At 42.5% G+C, this 15,976-nt stretch overlaps 1 protein-coding gene across 14 annotated transcripts in view; it reads left to right on the top strand.

The window, feature by feature from the left end:
* Window positions 1-2,304, top strand: part of tab2 (TGF-beta activated kinase 1 (MAP3K7) binding protein 2) — a 33,952-nt gene extending 31,648 nt beyond the window's left edge. For all 14 annotated transcript variants that reach the window (XM_068044499.1, XM_068044497.1, XM_068044491.1 and 11 more), the window contains one exon: window positions 263-2,304. In XM_068044499.1, coding sequence (XP_067900600.1) covers window positions 263-408 — 146 coding nt within the window. In that variant the 3' untranslated portion in view covers window positions 409-2,304. The remainder of the gene's footprint in view (window positions 1-262) is intronic.
* Window positions 2,305-15,976: the final 13,672 nt, after the last annotated feature.

Genomic DNA, 15,976 nt, shown 5'->3' with positions numbered 1-15,976 from the left:
TTTGAAATTACATGTTGAATTTTGAAACAAAGTGCATTCAAGCAAGTTCAGAAAGAAAGACAGGACACCGACCACTGAAAGCTGTAAAACTGGGAGATAAGTGATGTTTCGTGATTGCTTGGTTGGGGGAGGGGTGCACACAGTGAAATAATTTTTTTTGAATTCTCAACTATTTCTCGAATTAATCTACCGTTAAATTCAGCAGCTTTGAGAAAGTTTGGGAAATGTTATTAACACCACTTAACAATTTTATTTGTAACAGAGCAGAAACCTGCAGTTAAACCACCAAAACCAATACTCGATCCAGAGGAGGATGAAGGGGCTCAATGGAACTGTAGCACCTGTACCTTCCTGAACCATCCAGCCCTGATTCGCTGTGAACAGTGTGAGATGCCCAAGCATTTCTGAGCCATAACGCTCCCAGTGAAAGAAAGAATGCCTCAACAGATGCTGGGATAAAGGAATTGTTTACAAAGACTGCAATGACTCCGCAAATACAATGCTGGAAAGAATCTTAGTCTAGACCAGGTGGTCTTGAATGGAGATTATTTCTGCACAGTGGTTTTCAGGATTGAACGCACAGTTTCAAGATTTTGCAGTTGGTTGCTGGGGCCTGAGCTGCTGCCAGGTTTGCCCTTACCGGATGCATTGTTGCAAAGTGAGACGGAAGGTTTTCACAAAGCCACATCTATATGAACTGCTGTGGGTCTTATTGTCTTTCCTGTCCTCTTACCCCCACTTTCCTCCCCAGATATATTTTTAAGGAGAAAAAATATATGAATTCTCAGGACGCTGCAGATGGGAATGAAAAAAAAAGTTTAAAAAAAAAAGAAACTGAAAGAACAGCAGAGGGCATTCAGAAAGCCAGCCCTAGAGAAGCACCTGTGGATGGGGTGGAACAGAATGTGTGCATCACTAATAAATCTCTCTGCTCTGGTCATCTTTCTGCTCTGCCACCTTTATAAGATTCAGCGTTGGGAGGAAAAAAAAAACAACCACATTACACATGCAAAATGCTCCAATGTTTCCTACAATGCATACAATCTGCTTTTCAAGCTTCCTGTACTGAGCCCTATGAATCCAGGAAGTTCCAGGTTGACTCCTTCCTGTGTGCTCAGTTAGCTCAGGTCAGTAGGGATATCATATGCACGAGAGATGGTGAGGAAAATATCAACGATTGCTGCTCCTAATTCCTCCTGCTGGAAAAAGAATGCGTATTCATCTGGTGAGGGCAGGTTTGGGTTTGGCTGTGATTTTTTTTTTTCCACTTCCCCCCCCCCCCCCCCCCCCCAAAATGACTGGCCAACTGGCATTCACCATCTAAATTCACATATGAAGAATGGGTAATCAGGTGGACTGCTGTTACCGTACCTTGGAGGAGGAGGGGAGAAACTTGGGGAGGAACATTTCTTCTCTTTGCCTCTGCTCCTGAGTTTCCTGTATTACCGATATGTATCATGCTTTAGACTTTGGTAGCGAACTTCGTTGAGCGGTTTTTAGTAAAATCATTGTCTCAATTGACTTGATACCTATGAGAAGTGAAGCCTTAAATTAACTTAAAAAAAAACAAAGCTATGTATAAAGCAGCTTTCAGTGGCCTTTCTGTACAGCATTTCTATAAATTATGCTCTTGAGACCTGCAAATGCAGTTTGCAAGACAGCAGTGTGACGATCATGTGTGAAATACACAATTTATCCATTTGAGACAGATTTTATTTTTTAAAATATGCTTTTCTGACACTGTATAATTATACAGTGCTTGAGCGCAGCTTTCAAAGTGTTGAACAGAATTTGAGGTCAAGAGCTGAGGTTTTTAACAGACCAGAAACAGTTGCAATATTGCATGTTCTGTCGTCGTCTTAGGCAATCCCTCGGAGAAGAGGATAACTTTTTTCCACTCCAGGGTTGTGGGTCCTTGCAGGTGGTTGGTGAGGCAAGTGAATGGGTTGTTCGAATATCCGAAATTTCCTTCCGCTGAATGCACTTGGTCACTGTCTGGGCATGTCGACGTTGTTCGAACTGGCTGGTAACTTCTGTACGGTCGATGTGCAATTCGAAGTTCACAAATTGAAATTACCTGCTAATTCAGCTTTTTTTAGCACCAAATTCTGACTTTCTATTTATGTTGCTCAATTGACCTTGCTGTGTCATTGAAAATTTTTATTGCAGGAAAGGACTTTGAATTGAATAGTGTATATAAAAACAGTTATACTGTCACACAGTAGTCCCGAGCTTCATCTGCAGGTCTAAATGAAAATTGACTGGTTTTACGTTTTATTAATAAAACATAATGGGATATCTTAAGTTGATTTTTCCATTTAATTAGGTACGTTGTCTTTCTGACACAAAAGCTATTTATCCAAAAAGGAAAAATTGAAATGTACTTGAATACCTCTGCATTAGTCTAGGTATACGTGGGAGAGATTCCCCATTTGTGGTGGTTTTCTACTATCTGAAGTGCTGTGCATTGGAGGTAGATCCCCATGTCTCAAAGCTGAAGAATCTTTATTGTGTATAGTAGAGTTGTCCCCATGTCTCTGCTTTAGCATCTCAGGTATTCTAGATGGTAGAGAGATCCCCTCTATCTCGATAAGGTAGTATCTTGGGTACTAGATTTGAATCCAGCACACATTGCAGGAATAAGATGCTCCTCTTGAGCTATACATATGTATTAGGAGGAAAATAACAATGAAAAAATAAAATCAAAGGGCTTAACCCTTTTAAAGGATCAGTCAAATTCATTTTTGTTTTTTTAAACATGCCAGGCCTTGGAACAATACAAAATTAATTCAGTACAGCAGATCCTCAAAAACATGAGCACTTTGGATCCAGGAGGTAAGCATATGACTTTTTTTAATGACAGAGACTGGCTGTTTTCCATTGGCTAAATTATAAGTTAGTCTTCATTTTTTTTTGAGTACTGTGGAAACATTTACCCACTCATCACACTATGGTTTCTGGGACCACAAACCACTTCCAGGTTTTGAATGTGATTCTTACATTTGTGACATGCCCATTCTATTATTTGAAATCTAGATGAATTAAATTGAGAAGATGTTTCTACTTGTTGAGGAATTCAAAACTAGGACCCTTAAATATAAGACAGTCACTAATAAATTCAATAAGAAATTTAGGAGAAACTTCTTTATGCAGAGGGTGAGAATGTGGGATGCACTCTGACTAGTTGAAGCGAATTGCATAGATGCATTTCAGGGGAAGCTAGGTAAGTACATAAGGGAGAAAAATAAAAGGATATACTGATAGGGTTAGATGAAGTAGAGTGGGAAGAGGCTTGCATGGTGCATTAACACCGTTATAGACTGGCAGAACTGTTTCGGTGCTGTAAATTCTCCGTACTCCTAGATGGCTGAGAAATTCCCAAGTCTCTGCTTTAATTTAAGGAATGGGATAATATACCTGACACTGTGGGCGGCACAGTGGCGCAGTGGTTAGCACCGCAGCCTCACAGCTCCAGGGACCCGGGTTCGATTCCGGGTACTGCCTGTGTGGAGTTTGCAAGTTCTCCCTGTGTCTGCGTGGGTTTTCTCCGGGTGCTCCGGTTTCCTCCCACAAGCCAAAAGACTTGCAGGTTGATAGGTAAATTGGCCATTATAAATTGTCACTAGTATAGGTAGGTGGTAGGGAAATATAGGGACAGGTGGGGATGTTTGGTAGGAATATGGGATTAGTGTAGGATTAGTATAAATGGGTGGTTGATGTTCGGCACAGACTCGGTGGGCCGAAGGGCCTGTTTCAGTGCTGTATCTCTAATCTAATCTAATTCCAGTGAAAGTAATAATCAAGAATTCGTGGGATTGGGGATATCTATTAGCATGGGTTGAGGATTGGTTAATGGACTGGAAACTGAATAGGAATAAATGGGACATTTTTGGGTTGGCAGGTTGTAATTAAGGTACTGCAAGGATCAGTATTTGGGCCTGAGCTATTTACAGTCTATATTAAGCACTTCGATGAGGGGGCTGAGTGTAACGTATCCAAGTTTGCTGCCGATACAAAGGTGGGAAATTAGGTGGTGGGGAAGGACACAAAGATGTTGCAGAGGGTTATAGATAGGTTGGGTAAGTGGGCAAGAATATAGCAGATGGAATACAGTGTGGTGAAGTGTTATACCCATTTTGGTAGAAAAAATACAAATATTTTTGAATAGTGAAAAACTGGGAACTTTGCATTCAGAGGGGACTGGGTGTCCTTGTGCATGAATAAAAAAGTTAACTTGCAGGTACAGCAAACAATTAGGAAGGCAAATTGTATGTTGGCTTTTGTTACAAAGGGATTAGAGTATAAGAATAAAGAAGTCTTACTACAATTATACAGTACATTGATGAGGCCACAGCTGGAGTAGTGTGTGCAGTTTTGGTCTCTACCTAAGGAACGGCATACTTGCCCTTGAAAGGGAGTACAGCGAAGGTTCACTAGACTGGTTCCAGGGACGAGGGAATTGTCCGATGAGGAGCGTTTGAGTAGAGTCGGCTTATATTCCCTGAAGTTTAGAAGAATGAGAGGTGATCTAATTGAAACACCTACAGTTCTTGAGGGATTTGACAGAGTAGATGCTGACAACATGTTTCCTCTGGCTGGGGAAACTAGAACATGGGCCACAGTCTCGGAATAGGGGTCGGCCATTTAGGATTGATACACGGAGAAAGTTCATCACTAAAAGGGTTATGGATTTTTTGGAATTCTTAACTCCAGGGAGCTGTGGATGCTTAGTCATTGAGTATATTTAAGACAAATCGATAGATGTTTGAGCACTAAGGGAATTGAGAAATATGGGGATAGTGTGGGAAAGTGGAGTTGAGTTAGAAGACCAGCCATGATATTGAATAGCGAAGCAGGCTCAAAGGACCAAATGGCCTACTCCAGCTATTATTTCTTGTGTAACTCACTAAAAGTAAGCAATAAAACAGTATTAGAAAAAGTAATGGGCCAAAATACTGACAAAGCTCTAGGACTTGATGGTTTTCACCCCAGGATTTTAAAAGTCATACGTTTGAAAATGGCAGATTTTTTTTATTAATTCATGAACCGCTGCAGTCCATGTGGTGTAGGTACATGACAATGCTGTTGGGTAGGGAGTTCCAGGATTTTGACCCAGCAACAGTGAAGGAGCGGCGATTATAGTTCCAACTCAGGATGGTGATTGACTTGGAGGCAAACTTACAGGGTGGTAGTTTTCCCTTGCGCCTGTAGCCCTTGTTCTAGGTGGCAGCGGTCGCAGGCTTGGAAGGTGCTGTCAAAGGAGCCTTGGTGAGTTGCTGCAGTGCATCTTTATTCATAATCTTCCAAAGTGTGCACAATTAATGAGTTGTCTCTTTAGATTAACCCCATTATTTAAAAAAGGTGAGAAACCAAAAAATCCTAGAGCTGTTTGTCTAGCATTCGTTGTGGGGAAATTATTCAAATCTACAATTAATGAAACAGCGACTGTGCACTTAAAAAAAAAAAAGAGCTGATTAGAGAGAGCCAACATGGATTTGTAAAGAGTAGGTCATGTCTTATGAATTTAATTTTTTGAGGAAGTAACGATAGTTGGGGGTTCTCTGTGGATTAATTTATGCGGTCTTCCAGAAGGCTGGAGAGACTGTTCGCTAACTTTCAAGCTTGTCAAATTGGAGGCAAATTATTGACTTGGTTCAGTGAAAGACAGAAAGTAGGGGTACTCGTTGGAAGGAAGATATTAGTGGTGTCCTATAAGGGGCCATATATCCAGATCGCCAATGACAAAGATTAACGGCATAGCAATAAAAACAAAGTGCTGGAAATATTCAGCAGGTCTGGCAGCATCTGTGGAGAGAGAAAGAGTTAACGTTTCAGGTCTGTGGGATGAAAGGTCACAGACCGGAAACGTTAACTCTTGTTTCTCTCTCCACAGATGCTTCCAGACCTGCTGAGTATTTCCAGTACTTTAAGATTTCCAACATCCACAGTATTTTGCTTTTATTTTAATAGTATAGTAAGTAGTGTAGATGGGAGCATAAAATTACAAAGAGGCATTGTGGGAAAACTGGCAGGTGGATTTCAATGCAGGTAAGTGTGAGGTCATCAGCTAGGAATGGCAGAGATCCAAAGAGATTTAGGAGTCTATGTTGTACACAGAGGACTAAAATGTAATAGTTGGGTACACAAACCAATCGAAAAGGCTAATTGAATCTTCACCTTTATATCAAAAAGGCTGGAATATATAAAGGGGAATAAGTTTTGATGCAGCTACACAAAGCCCAGGTTAAACTACATTTGGAGTACTGTGCAAAGTTCTGGGCACCGCATCTTAGAAAGGATATATTAGCCTTAAAAGGAATGTTGCATAGATTCACCAGAATGTTGCCACAGCTCTAAGGGAAAAATTTGAGAGAGATTACAGAAACGAGGATTGTATTACTTGGAATATAGAAGGTTAGGGGGTGATTTGATAGAGGTTTTAGGACTTTGAAAGGAATTGGTGGGGAGAAACTTTTTTTTGCTGTTGGGGAAGTCTAAAATGAGGGAGGTAAGAACTTAAAATCAGAGCCGGGCCATTCAGGAGAGAAGTTAGGAAACACTTCTTCACACAGAGAGCAGCAGTAAGTGCTAACTCGATCCATTTTAAACCTGAGATCAATAGATTTTTGCTGGGCAGGGGTATTAAGGGATATGGGGCCAAGGTGGTTGAATGGAGTTAGGATGAAGATCCATGAATCAGCATTGAATGGTGGAACACGCTTGAGGGGTTGAATAGCCTACTCGTGTTCCTTATTCTAAAAACCCTCTGTTTCCAAGCTCTAGTACTGTACATAGGAAAGAGATTGCACTATGTACGTAGAGCAGTGACATGGAAATCTCTCATATACAGTGCAATACTTGAGCATTGCTATTGGGAAATCTCGTCCATGGGTACAATATAGTACAGCAAATACTAAAGCTTTGAGATTTATGGGAATCTCTTCCACATGTATATGCACAATACATCAGCTGCTGAAGTATTAAACAGCAACAGCTGTTAACCATGGATTGTTTGTTAGAAAAGAAAATGGAGATTGTTTATAGAAATTTGGTGTTTTCTTAGTCAATCACCTCTTTTGGTTGTATATATCCAATTTTAAAAAAAAACTCCTAATCCATTTTTGGATGCTTAAGGAATGTTTATATAAAAATTGAAAACTGCATAAATCATTACTTTTAAACCTTTTTATGAGGTAATTTTTATTCAAGCAAATTTATGTTCATTAAAGACTGTTGGCAAACTCAGTAATAGTTGCTTCTGGCACAAGTCAGGATACATATCAGGAAACTGAGCACCATCACCATGTGATTTTTTTTTTTGTGCAGTAATTTTAAGCAATTTATATTTATATATTTTAAGACCGGGATATAAAGATAGGAATTGACTGAAGTTGAGGAACCTTGTTGGGGATGCAGTAGGCTACAACAGGTCAGAGGAGGTGTTTGGTAGGTGATTCCATTGCTCATCTCTGTTCCTGGAACCTGTCTCCGGTGTTGATGGGACTGTCCCCATGTTGCAATATCCCAGTGGTAGCACACTTGTCCGAGTCAGTCATGGGATCCAGTTTTCACTAGAGACTTGAACACACAATCCAGGCAGAACATTGCAGTACAATACTGCAGCAGTGCTGGAGATGCCATCCTTCAGATGAGATGTTAAACTGAGGGCCTCAGATGGATGTAAACGATCCCCTGGCACTTTTTCAAATAAGACCAGGGGAGTTCTTCATTGACCAACGCCACCAAAGAAACATGATCTGGCCATTTATCTCATTGCTGTTTGTGGGGTTTTGCAAACAAATTGACTGCTGCATTTTCCTAAAACAGTAACTACACTTTAAAATGTATTTTATTGGCTGTAAAATGCTTTGTGACCTCTGGAGGTCACAAAAGATGCTACATAAATGCAAGCTATCATTAACTAACAGCAGTGCCCTTAGATAAGTTATTTACTTCAATGCTAGGACTTGCTTTGAAGTTGCTGCAGTCACTATTACAGGCTTTAACTGGTACATGATGAAAGTGACATTTTGTGGCATCTAATTCTGCAGTTGTAGACTAAATTTCTTTGGACAAAGTGTGAATAATTTAACACCAATTATTCCTGAGCACTCAGTATGTTTTACCCCATGCTTCCCCCAGGTGGCAGTGTATGCTTGATGTGGGCTGCTTATTGATCTGCTCCGGTTACTTTCAGTAGCTGCAGTAAAAGAAGTCATTGACTTGAGTCTCAGTCAGCCTCTAGTGATTGCCTAGGCTGCTGCCTTGAGCTGATGCAGTGCCTGTAGAGAAGATACTCCGACAGTGCTACTTGGTAGGGTATCCTAACTCAATACAGACCCATCCCTCCTGTGCTTGCTGATCTGCATTGGTTCCTGGTTCCCCAACACCTGGAAATTTAAAATTCTGATCCCTGTGTTTAAATCCTATATGGCTTCACTCTTCCCTATCTCTTTAACCTCCTCCAATCCTATTACTGTCCAAGAACTCTGTCCAACTTTTACCTTTTGTGCATCCCTCAATTCCTTCATCCGACCGTTGGTAGCCATACCTTTATTTAAAACCCAGAATGCAATTTTTTTGTATGGTTTTATCCACTTGAGGTGCTATTTTTAATATCCATCCTGAGCACACTCCAAAGAGAAAAATCAGCAAAGGTGACCTCTGTTCCCATGCAGGGTAAGCATGCAGCTCCTCAAAACTCCTGTCCCAACACTGAGCCAATATTCCCTGGTCACTGAGCAGGATTTTGCCCACCAATAACCTTCCATCCATATTGAACGGGATCATTGTCTAAAATCTCCTAATTGAGCAACATTTTCATCGCCATTGGCAAGAATTTGCCCTGATCTCCCTCCAACAAAGTAAAATTACAATATTCATTTCCACCTCCCCTTTCCTCCCCCCCCCCCCCCAACCTACCAAAGTTGCATGCCCACTGAGTGCTATTATAGTGCAACACTTTCTACTCCCCCACAACCCGAGCAAGACTTTAGCCCCCAACCCTCCTCCCTGAGCAAGTTTGTGGCAATCCAAACTACCCCTCCACCCTAGTGAACAAACTTTTGACCCTTTCCTCCCTTGCTGGCTGCTAATCCTTTTTCTCAACCCTCCTGGCTGTGATTTATCCCAACCTGCTACTTTTCAATTCCGCTTTTACGGGAATCCCAACACTCTCATCTACAGTAATCCCCCATGGGTCTATTTCCCCTCCTCATTGGTAGTCTGTCCCATTCCTCAATCTCCTCCTGATCTGAATTCCATTTCCTCAGTACTGTCTTCTCTATCTCCTCCTCCTGTTCTTTCCCTTCACTTCCTGCACCTTTCTCACCCACATTCCCTTTTTCTGCTGCCCTTTCCTCCCTCCCTTATATTGGCTCCATTATCTCTTGTCTTGCTCGACCTGAAACATTCAAACTGATCTTGAAAACTTGTAAGTGAGACGGGGGATGGGGTGGGTGTGGGGTGAGAAGAGGGAGTTATGCAAGTGATGGTGGGGTTGCAATAGGGAATGGCAACAACTGAAACCTACAAGAAGGAGCGATACACTAGTTAGTCCTGACCACTGGGTGGCACTACAGTCACTGGACTGGCAGAATAGCTGTGCACTGACCACTGGGATATGCTGCAACCACTGCTCTACTCTAACAGCTGTGCTGTCTGGTCCTGACTGCCCGTGGATGCTGCAGCCACTGGTTTGCTCCAATTCTTTTTTTTTTCTTTTGGGCCTCCTTATCTCGAGAGACAATGGATATGCACCTGGAGGTGGTCAGTGGTTTGTGAAGCAGCGCCTGGAGTGGCTATAAAGGTCAATTCTGGAGTGACAGGCTTCAATAACCATGCTCCAATAACCATGCACTAACTGCCAAGAGGTGCTGCAGCAGGGTCAGCACAACGGCTAAAGGTGAGCAATGGCAGCAGCTTGGAGCTTGCTTTCATCCTTACCGTCTGCTGGTTTTTGGTTAAGGAAAGCCCCGTGAATCTTGGAACCTTTCCTGGACATCCCTGCCCTTCCCAACTGCTGCCACCATCCCCCACCCCCCCACCCCCCTCTCTGGATCTGCAGCCTAGGCAGCGTGCTTCACTTCCCCTGGCAGCACGGCCTTCATCCCAGGCTCACTGCCCAACACACGAAGGCTTTCTGGTTACTCTGTTTTCCAAGGCATTTCCCCATCCCTCGTCCTGTCCCCTCCTCTCTGCCCTACTCATCCTGCCCCTTATTCCCCCTCCCTCATGGCCTCCCCCAGGCCCCCTAATGTCAGCCGAGATTATGGGCTCAAGTTTCTGGAACTCTAAACAAAAGGATCAACTCTGTAATCTGTTGGTCACAGAGCATGAATCCAGGGACAAGAATCGGTACACGGCTGCAATTGTCCATCTGCTCAGAGTAATGGGCAGAAAACAACAGGTTGCATACAGCAGTCTGTCAGTACCCCGTGACACTCCCAGCACTGGACTGTGGAATGAACAACCTTAACTGTCTAAATAATTTAAAATGATTTACAGTGTCAACAGTCTTAAACTGAGCAACTTACACAATCTACACTCCAGGAGGCTCTATAAAACATGCAACAAACAGCCTGCCAGTCCAAACTGCAGGTAATGCAAACAAGAGATTAGACTTTATAATCCAACCAGTTCTACCTGTCTTTGTGTGTCATATACGTTCTTGTTTTAATTCAGGATCTGGTACTTGTGAAACATTGAAAGCATGGAATCCCGACATTATCTGAACCTGGTCCTCTGTTCCTGTAGCCCAAATCTCTCCCACAACCACGTGAAGGTAAATCTGCCTGGCTTTTCTTAGACTGATGCTCAGGAATATCTTTGTGTCTTTGAATAACACCCCTCCCTGGTTGACATGACAATTTAACGACATCAGTAAAAACGCTTCTGTTACACGAATGCCTACCTTGAAGTTCTACTCTTCTCTCCGAGATTTTCGTTTTGTCTTTTGTCCTATCAAGCACCTTCCCCTTTGTTCAGTCCCCCACCCCACCTCCCCTTCACATGCTTAAAACCTAATTCTTTTCTAACTTTTGCCAATTCTGATGAAAGGTCACAGACCTGAAACGTTAACTCTGTTTCTCTCTCCACAGATGCTGCCAGACATGCTGAGTATTTTCAGCACTTTGTTTTTATTTCAGTAAAAACATGCCTCTCATCATGATGTCACAATGTATTGCTCATCTTCATTAGACAATTTGTCATGAGTCTGTGCATGAGCCCAAGAAAAGGCAGAACTCGAGCTCATTCTGACAATGGCAGAACTGTACTTCAACTCCATTTACCTGCCTAACATTTCCTATCCTTCGATATCTGACCTAACAAAAATCTATCCATCTCAGCCAATCTCCAATAGACCCCTACCCCGTAGCATCCACAGCAATTTGGGGCTCTAATTTTAAAACTGTGTCCCTTTTATTTTGACTCACCCCATCAGGCGAAAATAGTTTATCTCCTTTATGGAATCCTTTATCATTTTATCATTGAGGGGTCAAATGGCCCCTCAATCTCCTAAACTCAAGGGAATACAAGTCAAGTTAACAAAACTGCTCTCCCAGAATGTGCACTGCTGCCAGTTTGTCGGAGAACAGTGCTCCAGGGCCTATAGTATGCAAAGCCCAACAGGCCTACTTTCCATAGGAGATCTGACTGTATCCGAAGCAGGCTCCTTTATGCATATATTACTTGCAATTGACCATACATCTGGACCAGGTTTGATCACCACCTGTGGGGTGGGAGGGGGAAATCAGCTGGGTCACCTGATGCTGGTTATTATCCAGTGACATCAGGCTAGACAGTGATGCCCTCCATGATCAAATAGCTGGCCAACTGTCACTATCTAAACTCATGTGAAAATGGGACATCAGGGAACTAAACCCTTCTCCAGTAAAAGCACCTTCCAGAGAAAAATACTAGGGATAAAATGCAGGAAATCAACTATGTACCACATCCTGCCTCCATGAAACACTGACCATTATCCAATAGCTGGAACTCAGAAGTTGGACAAATCACTCAGACCATTCTCTCGTCCTCAGAATGTATCAAGACATAAAAGATTGGATGCAAAATTAAACTTTGTTCCCCTGCACATTGCATCTCCAATCGATCACCAGCCCCCTGCACTCTTTTTCCCCCCCACCACCCCCAATCAGCATGCACCCTGGCATTGAATGCTGATAATTAGATGCAATGGTTAGTTATGCCTTTATTGCAGATTTCTAGTGGAATGCAAGCCATAAAAGACTTCTATTTGTTCAGCATCCTATCAACTCTCTCAGAAACAGGCTTTGAAGTGACTATTGTCAAGTGCTCCAACAAAATCCCACAAACTGCAAATGAGCTGAGTTAATCTGCTTTTGATGGAGTTGGTCCAAGATGCCATGAGAACCTGCAGAGCAATTTTGTTTGCACATACAATCCAATCCAAATTAAGTAAGTTCTTGAATATTAATAAGTCTGCAGATATTTTGACTGGTTTGCATTCTGAGCTGTGGTTTATATTTCTCCCCTCTTCTATTTGTTTTAATATATTGGATGTCAGCTGTAGCTCAGTGGGTAGCATTCTTTCCTCTGAGTCAGAAGGTTGTGGGTTCAAGTCCCTCTCCAAGAAACATGATCGCAAAATGGAGACTGACAGTTTCAGCAGTGTATTGAGGGAATGTTGCACTGTTGGAGGTGCTGTCTTTCAGATGAGACTTTAAACCTTTAAGGTGGATGTAAAAGATCCCATGGCATGATTTCAAAGAAGGGTGGCGCAGTGGTTAGCACCGCAGCCTCACAGCTCCTGCGACCCGGGTTCAGCTCTGGGTACTGCCTGTGCGGAGTTTGCAAGTTCTCCCTGTGACCGCGTCGGTTTCCGCCGGGTGCTCCGGTTTCCTCCCACAGCCAAAGACTTGCAGGTTGATGGGTAAATTGGCCATTATAAATTGCCCCTAGTGTAGGTAGGTGGTAGGAGAGTGTTGGGGATGTGGTCGAGAATGTGGGATTAATGTAGGATTAGTATAAATGGGTGGTTGTTGGTCGGCACAGACTCGGTGGGCCGAAGGGCCTGTTTCAGTGCTGTATCTCTAAATAAAATAAACAAGGGAGTTGTCCTTGGTGTCCTGGCCGATATTTATCCCTTAATCAACATCACCAGAACAGATTATTTAGTGATTATTTCATTGCCGTTTGTGGGATCTTGCTTTGCACAAATTGGCTGCTACATTTCCACATTACAACAGTGATTACGTTTCAGAAGTATTGACTGTAAAGCTCTTTGGAACATCCTGAGATCGTGAAAGGTGCTATTTAAATATAAGTCTTTCTTAAAGATTTGTGTGCCAGCAACAAAGTGACTCATTTTGCCAGAATGACCATCTCTCACCCGAGGAGCTGCTTCTGTTTCTGAGCTTGAAAAGTCTCCCCAGCATTTGACTTGTGTTTCTGCAATTAGAGGCAAGCTTTAGTCATCCCACTTCTGAAAAAAGCAGCACAAGGCTGGCATTAGCCATTTGGACGGCCAATGGTATCCGCAGGTCAAAGAGTGAGGAAGGACCCAATGAGGATGGCTTTCCAGGAAGAAAACTATGAAACTGCTGTGCAAGTAACTAACGGCATAATTTCTGGGTTTATGTGGTTATGTGCGACAGTGTGTATGAACTTCTTCACCTCCGTGAAAGGCCTCCTATCGTTCATTTTAACAGACATGACTGCTCTTTCAGCCCTTCAGCTTCAAGTGGCATAAGGTATTTTCAGATTACCTCAAACAGATAAAAAATTGCTTATTGTTTAGTCGCTGGGGCAATAACTTTCATAAGACACATTAACCATCTTTCATCGAAGTGCCCTTTTTAAACTTGAAAATAAAACTAGCTTAAAAAATGTAGTGTTAAAATACTTCCCATGCAAAAATTATAAAATCCTGAAAAAGTTGTATATATTGGTGACTGAGGATCCGTTTTGTTTTTTTTCATGGGAGGCGGGTGTCACTGGCAAGGCCAGCATTTGTTGCTCATTTCTAATTGCCCTTGACAACTGAGTGGCTTGCTAGGCCAATTAAGAGTCAGCCACATTGCTGCGGGTTTTGGAGAAATTTAAGTGACTAAAATCTGATATATCTCCAGGACCTGATGGCCTACACCCTAGGGTTCTAAAAGATAGCTAGTGCATTCAGTATCTCTGTGCTATGATTTTCCAAAATTCCTTAGCTTTGGGAATGGTCCCATCAGATTGGAAGTTGGCAAATGTTACACCACTTTTCAAGAAAGAAGGGAGAGAGAAAACACGGAACTACAGGCCAGTTAGCCTAACATCAGTCATGGAGAAAATGCTGGAATCTATTTTTAAGGAAGTCTTAACAATGCACTTAGAAAAGCACAGTATGATTAGAGCAAGTCACCATGGTTCTACTGAAGGGAAATCCTGTTTGACAAATTTATTAGAGTTTTTTTGAGGATGTAAGTAGTAGGGTAGATAAAGGGGAACAAGTAGATGTAGTATACCTGGATTTCCAAAAGGCATTCGAGAAGGTGCCACACAAAAGGTTAATAGGCAAAATAAGGGCTCATGGAGTTGGGGGTAATATATTAGCATGGATAGAGGATTGAATTTTTCTGGTAACCAATCAAGTTAGTTAGACACTAACTCCCCCCAGCATGGCTTTGTCAGGGGGAGATCGTGTTTAACTAACTTGATTGAATTTTTCGAGGCGGTGACGATATGTGTAGATGAAGGTAAAGCAGCTGATGTAGTCTACATGGACTTCAGTAAGGCTTTTGATAAAGTCCTGCATGGGAGATTGGTTAAGAAGGTAAGAGCCCATGGGATCCAGGGCAATTTGGATCCAAAATTGGCTTAGTGACAGGAGGCAGACAGTAATGGTCGAGGGTTGTTTTTGCAAGTGGAAGCCTGTGACCAGTGGTACACCACAGGGATTGGTGCTGGGACCCTTGCTGTTTGTCGTGTATATTAATGATTTAGACGTGAATATAGGAGGTATGATCAGTAAGTTCGCAGATGACATAAAAATTGGTAGTGTCATGAATAGTGAGGAGGAAAGCCTTAGATTACAAGACGATATAGGTGGGCTGGTAAGATGGGCGAAGCTGTGGCAAATGGAAATTAATCCGGCGAAGTGTGAGGTGATGCATTTTGGGAGGACTATCAAGACAAGGGAATATACAATGGATGGTAGGGCCCTAGGAAATACAGAGGGTCAGAGGGACCTTGGTGTACTTGTCCGTAGATCACTGAAGCACAGGTAGACAAGGTGGTTAGGAAGGCATATGGGATACTTGCCTTTTAGTCTAGGCATAGAATATAAGAGCAGGGAGATTATGATGGAGCTGTATAAAACGTTAGTTAGGCCACAGCTGGAGTACTGTGTACAGTTCTGGTCACCACAATATAGGAAGGATGTGATTGCACTGGAAAGGGTGCAGAGGAGATTCACCAGGATGTTGCCTGGGCTGGACCATTTCAGCTATGCAGAGAGACTGGAAAGGCTAGGGTTGTTTTCCTTAGAACAGAGAAGGATGAGGGGGGACATGATTGAGGTATACAAAATTATGAGGGGCATTGATAGGTTAGACAGGAAGAAACTTTTTCCCTTAGTGATGGGGTCAATAACCAGGGTCATAGATTTAAGGTAAGGTGCAGGAGGTTTGGAGGGGATTTGAGGAAAAGTTTTTTTTCACCCAGATGGTGGGTGGAATCTGGAATGCACTGCCTGAAGAGGTGGTAGAGGCAAGAACCCTCACAACATTTAAGAAGTATTTAGATGAGCACTTGAAACGCCATAGCATACAAGGCTACGGGCCAAATGCCGGAAAATGGGATTAGAATAGTTAGGTGCTTGATGGCTGGCACAAACACGATGGGCCAAAGGGCCTGTTTCTGTGCTGTATGACTCTATGACAGGAAGCAACGAGTGGGCATAAATGGGGCATTTTCAAGTTGGGCAGTAAATAGTGGAGTGCCGCAAAGATCA

Source organism: Heterodontus francisci, chromosome 13 (genome assembly GCF_036365525.1).
Source record: "Heterodontus francisci isolate sHetFra1 chromosome 13, sHetFra1.hap1, whole genome shotgun sequence".
In the NCBI taxonomy this organism is placed as follows: Eukaryota; Metazoa; Chordata; class Chondrichthyes; order Heterodontiformes; family Heterodontidae; genus Heterodontus; species Heterodontus francisci.
Note: the sequence above shows the minus strand (reverse complement) of the source record. Positions and strands in the feature narration are given on the sequence as shown.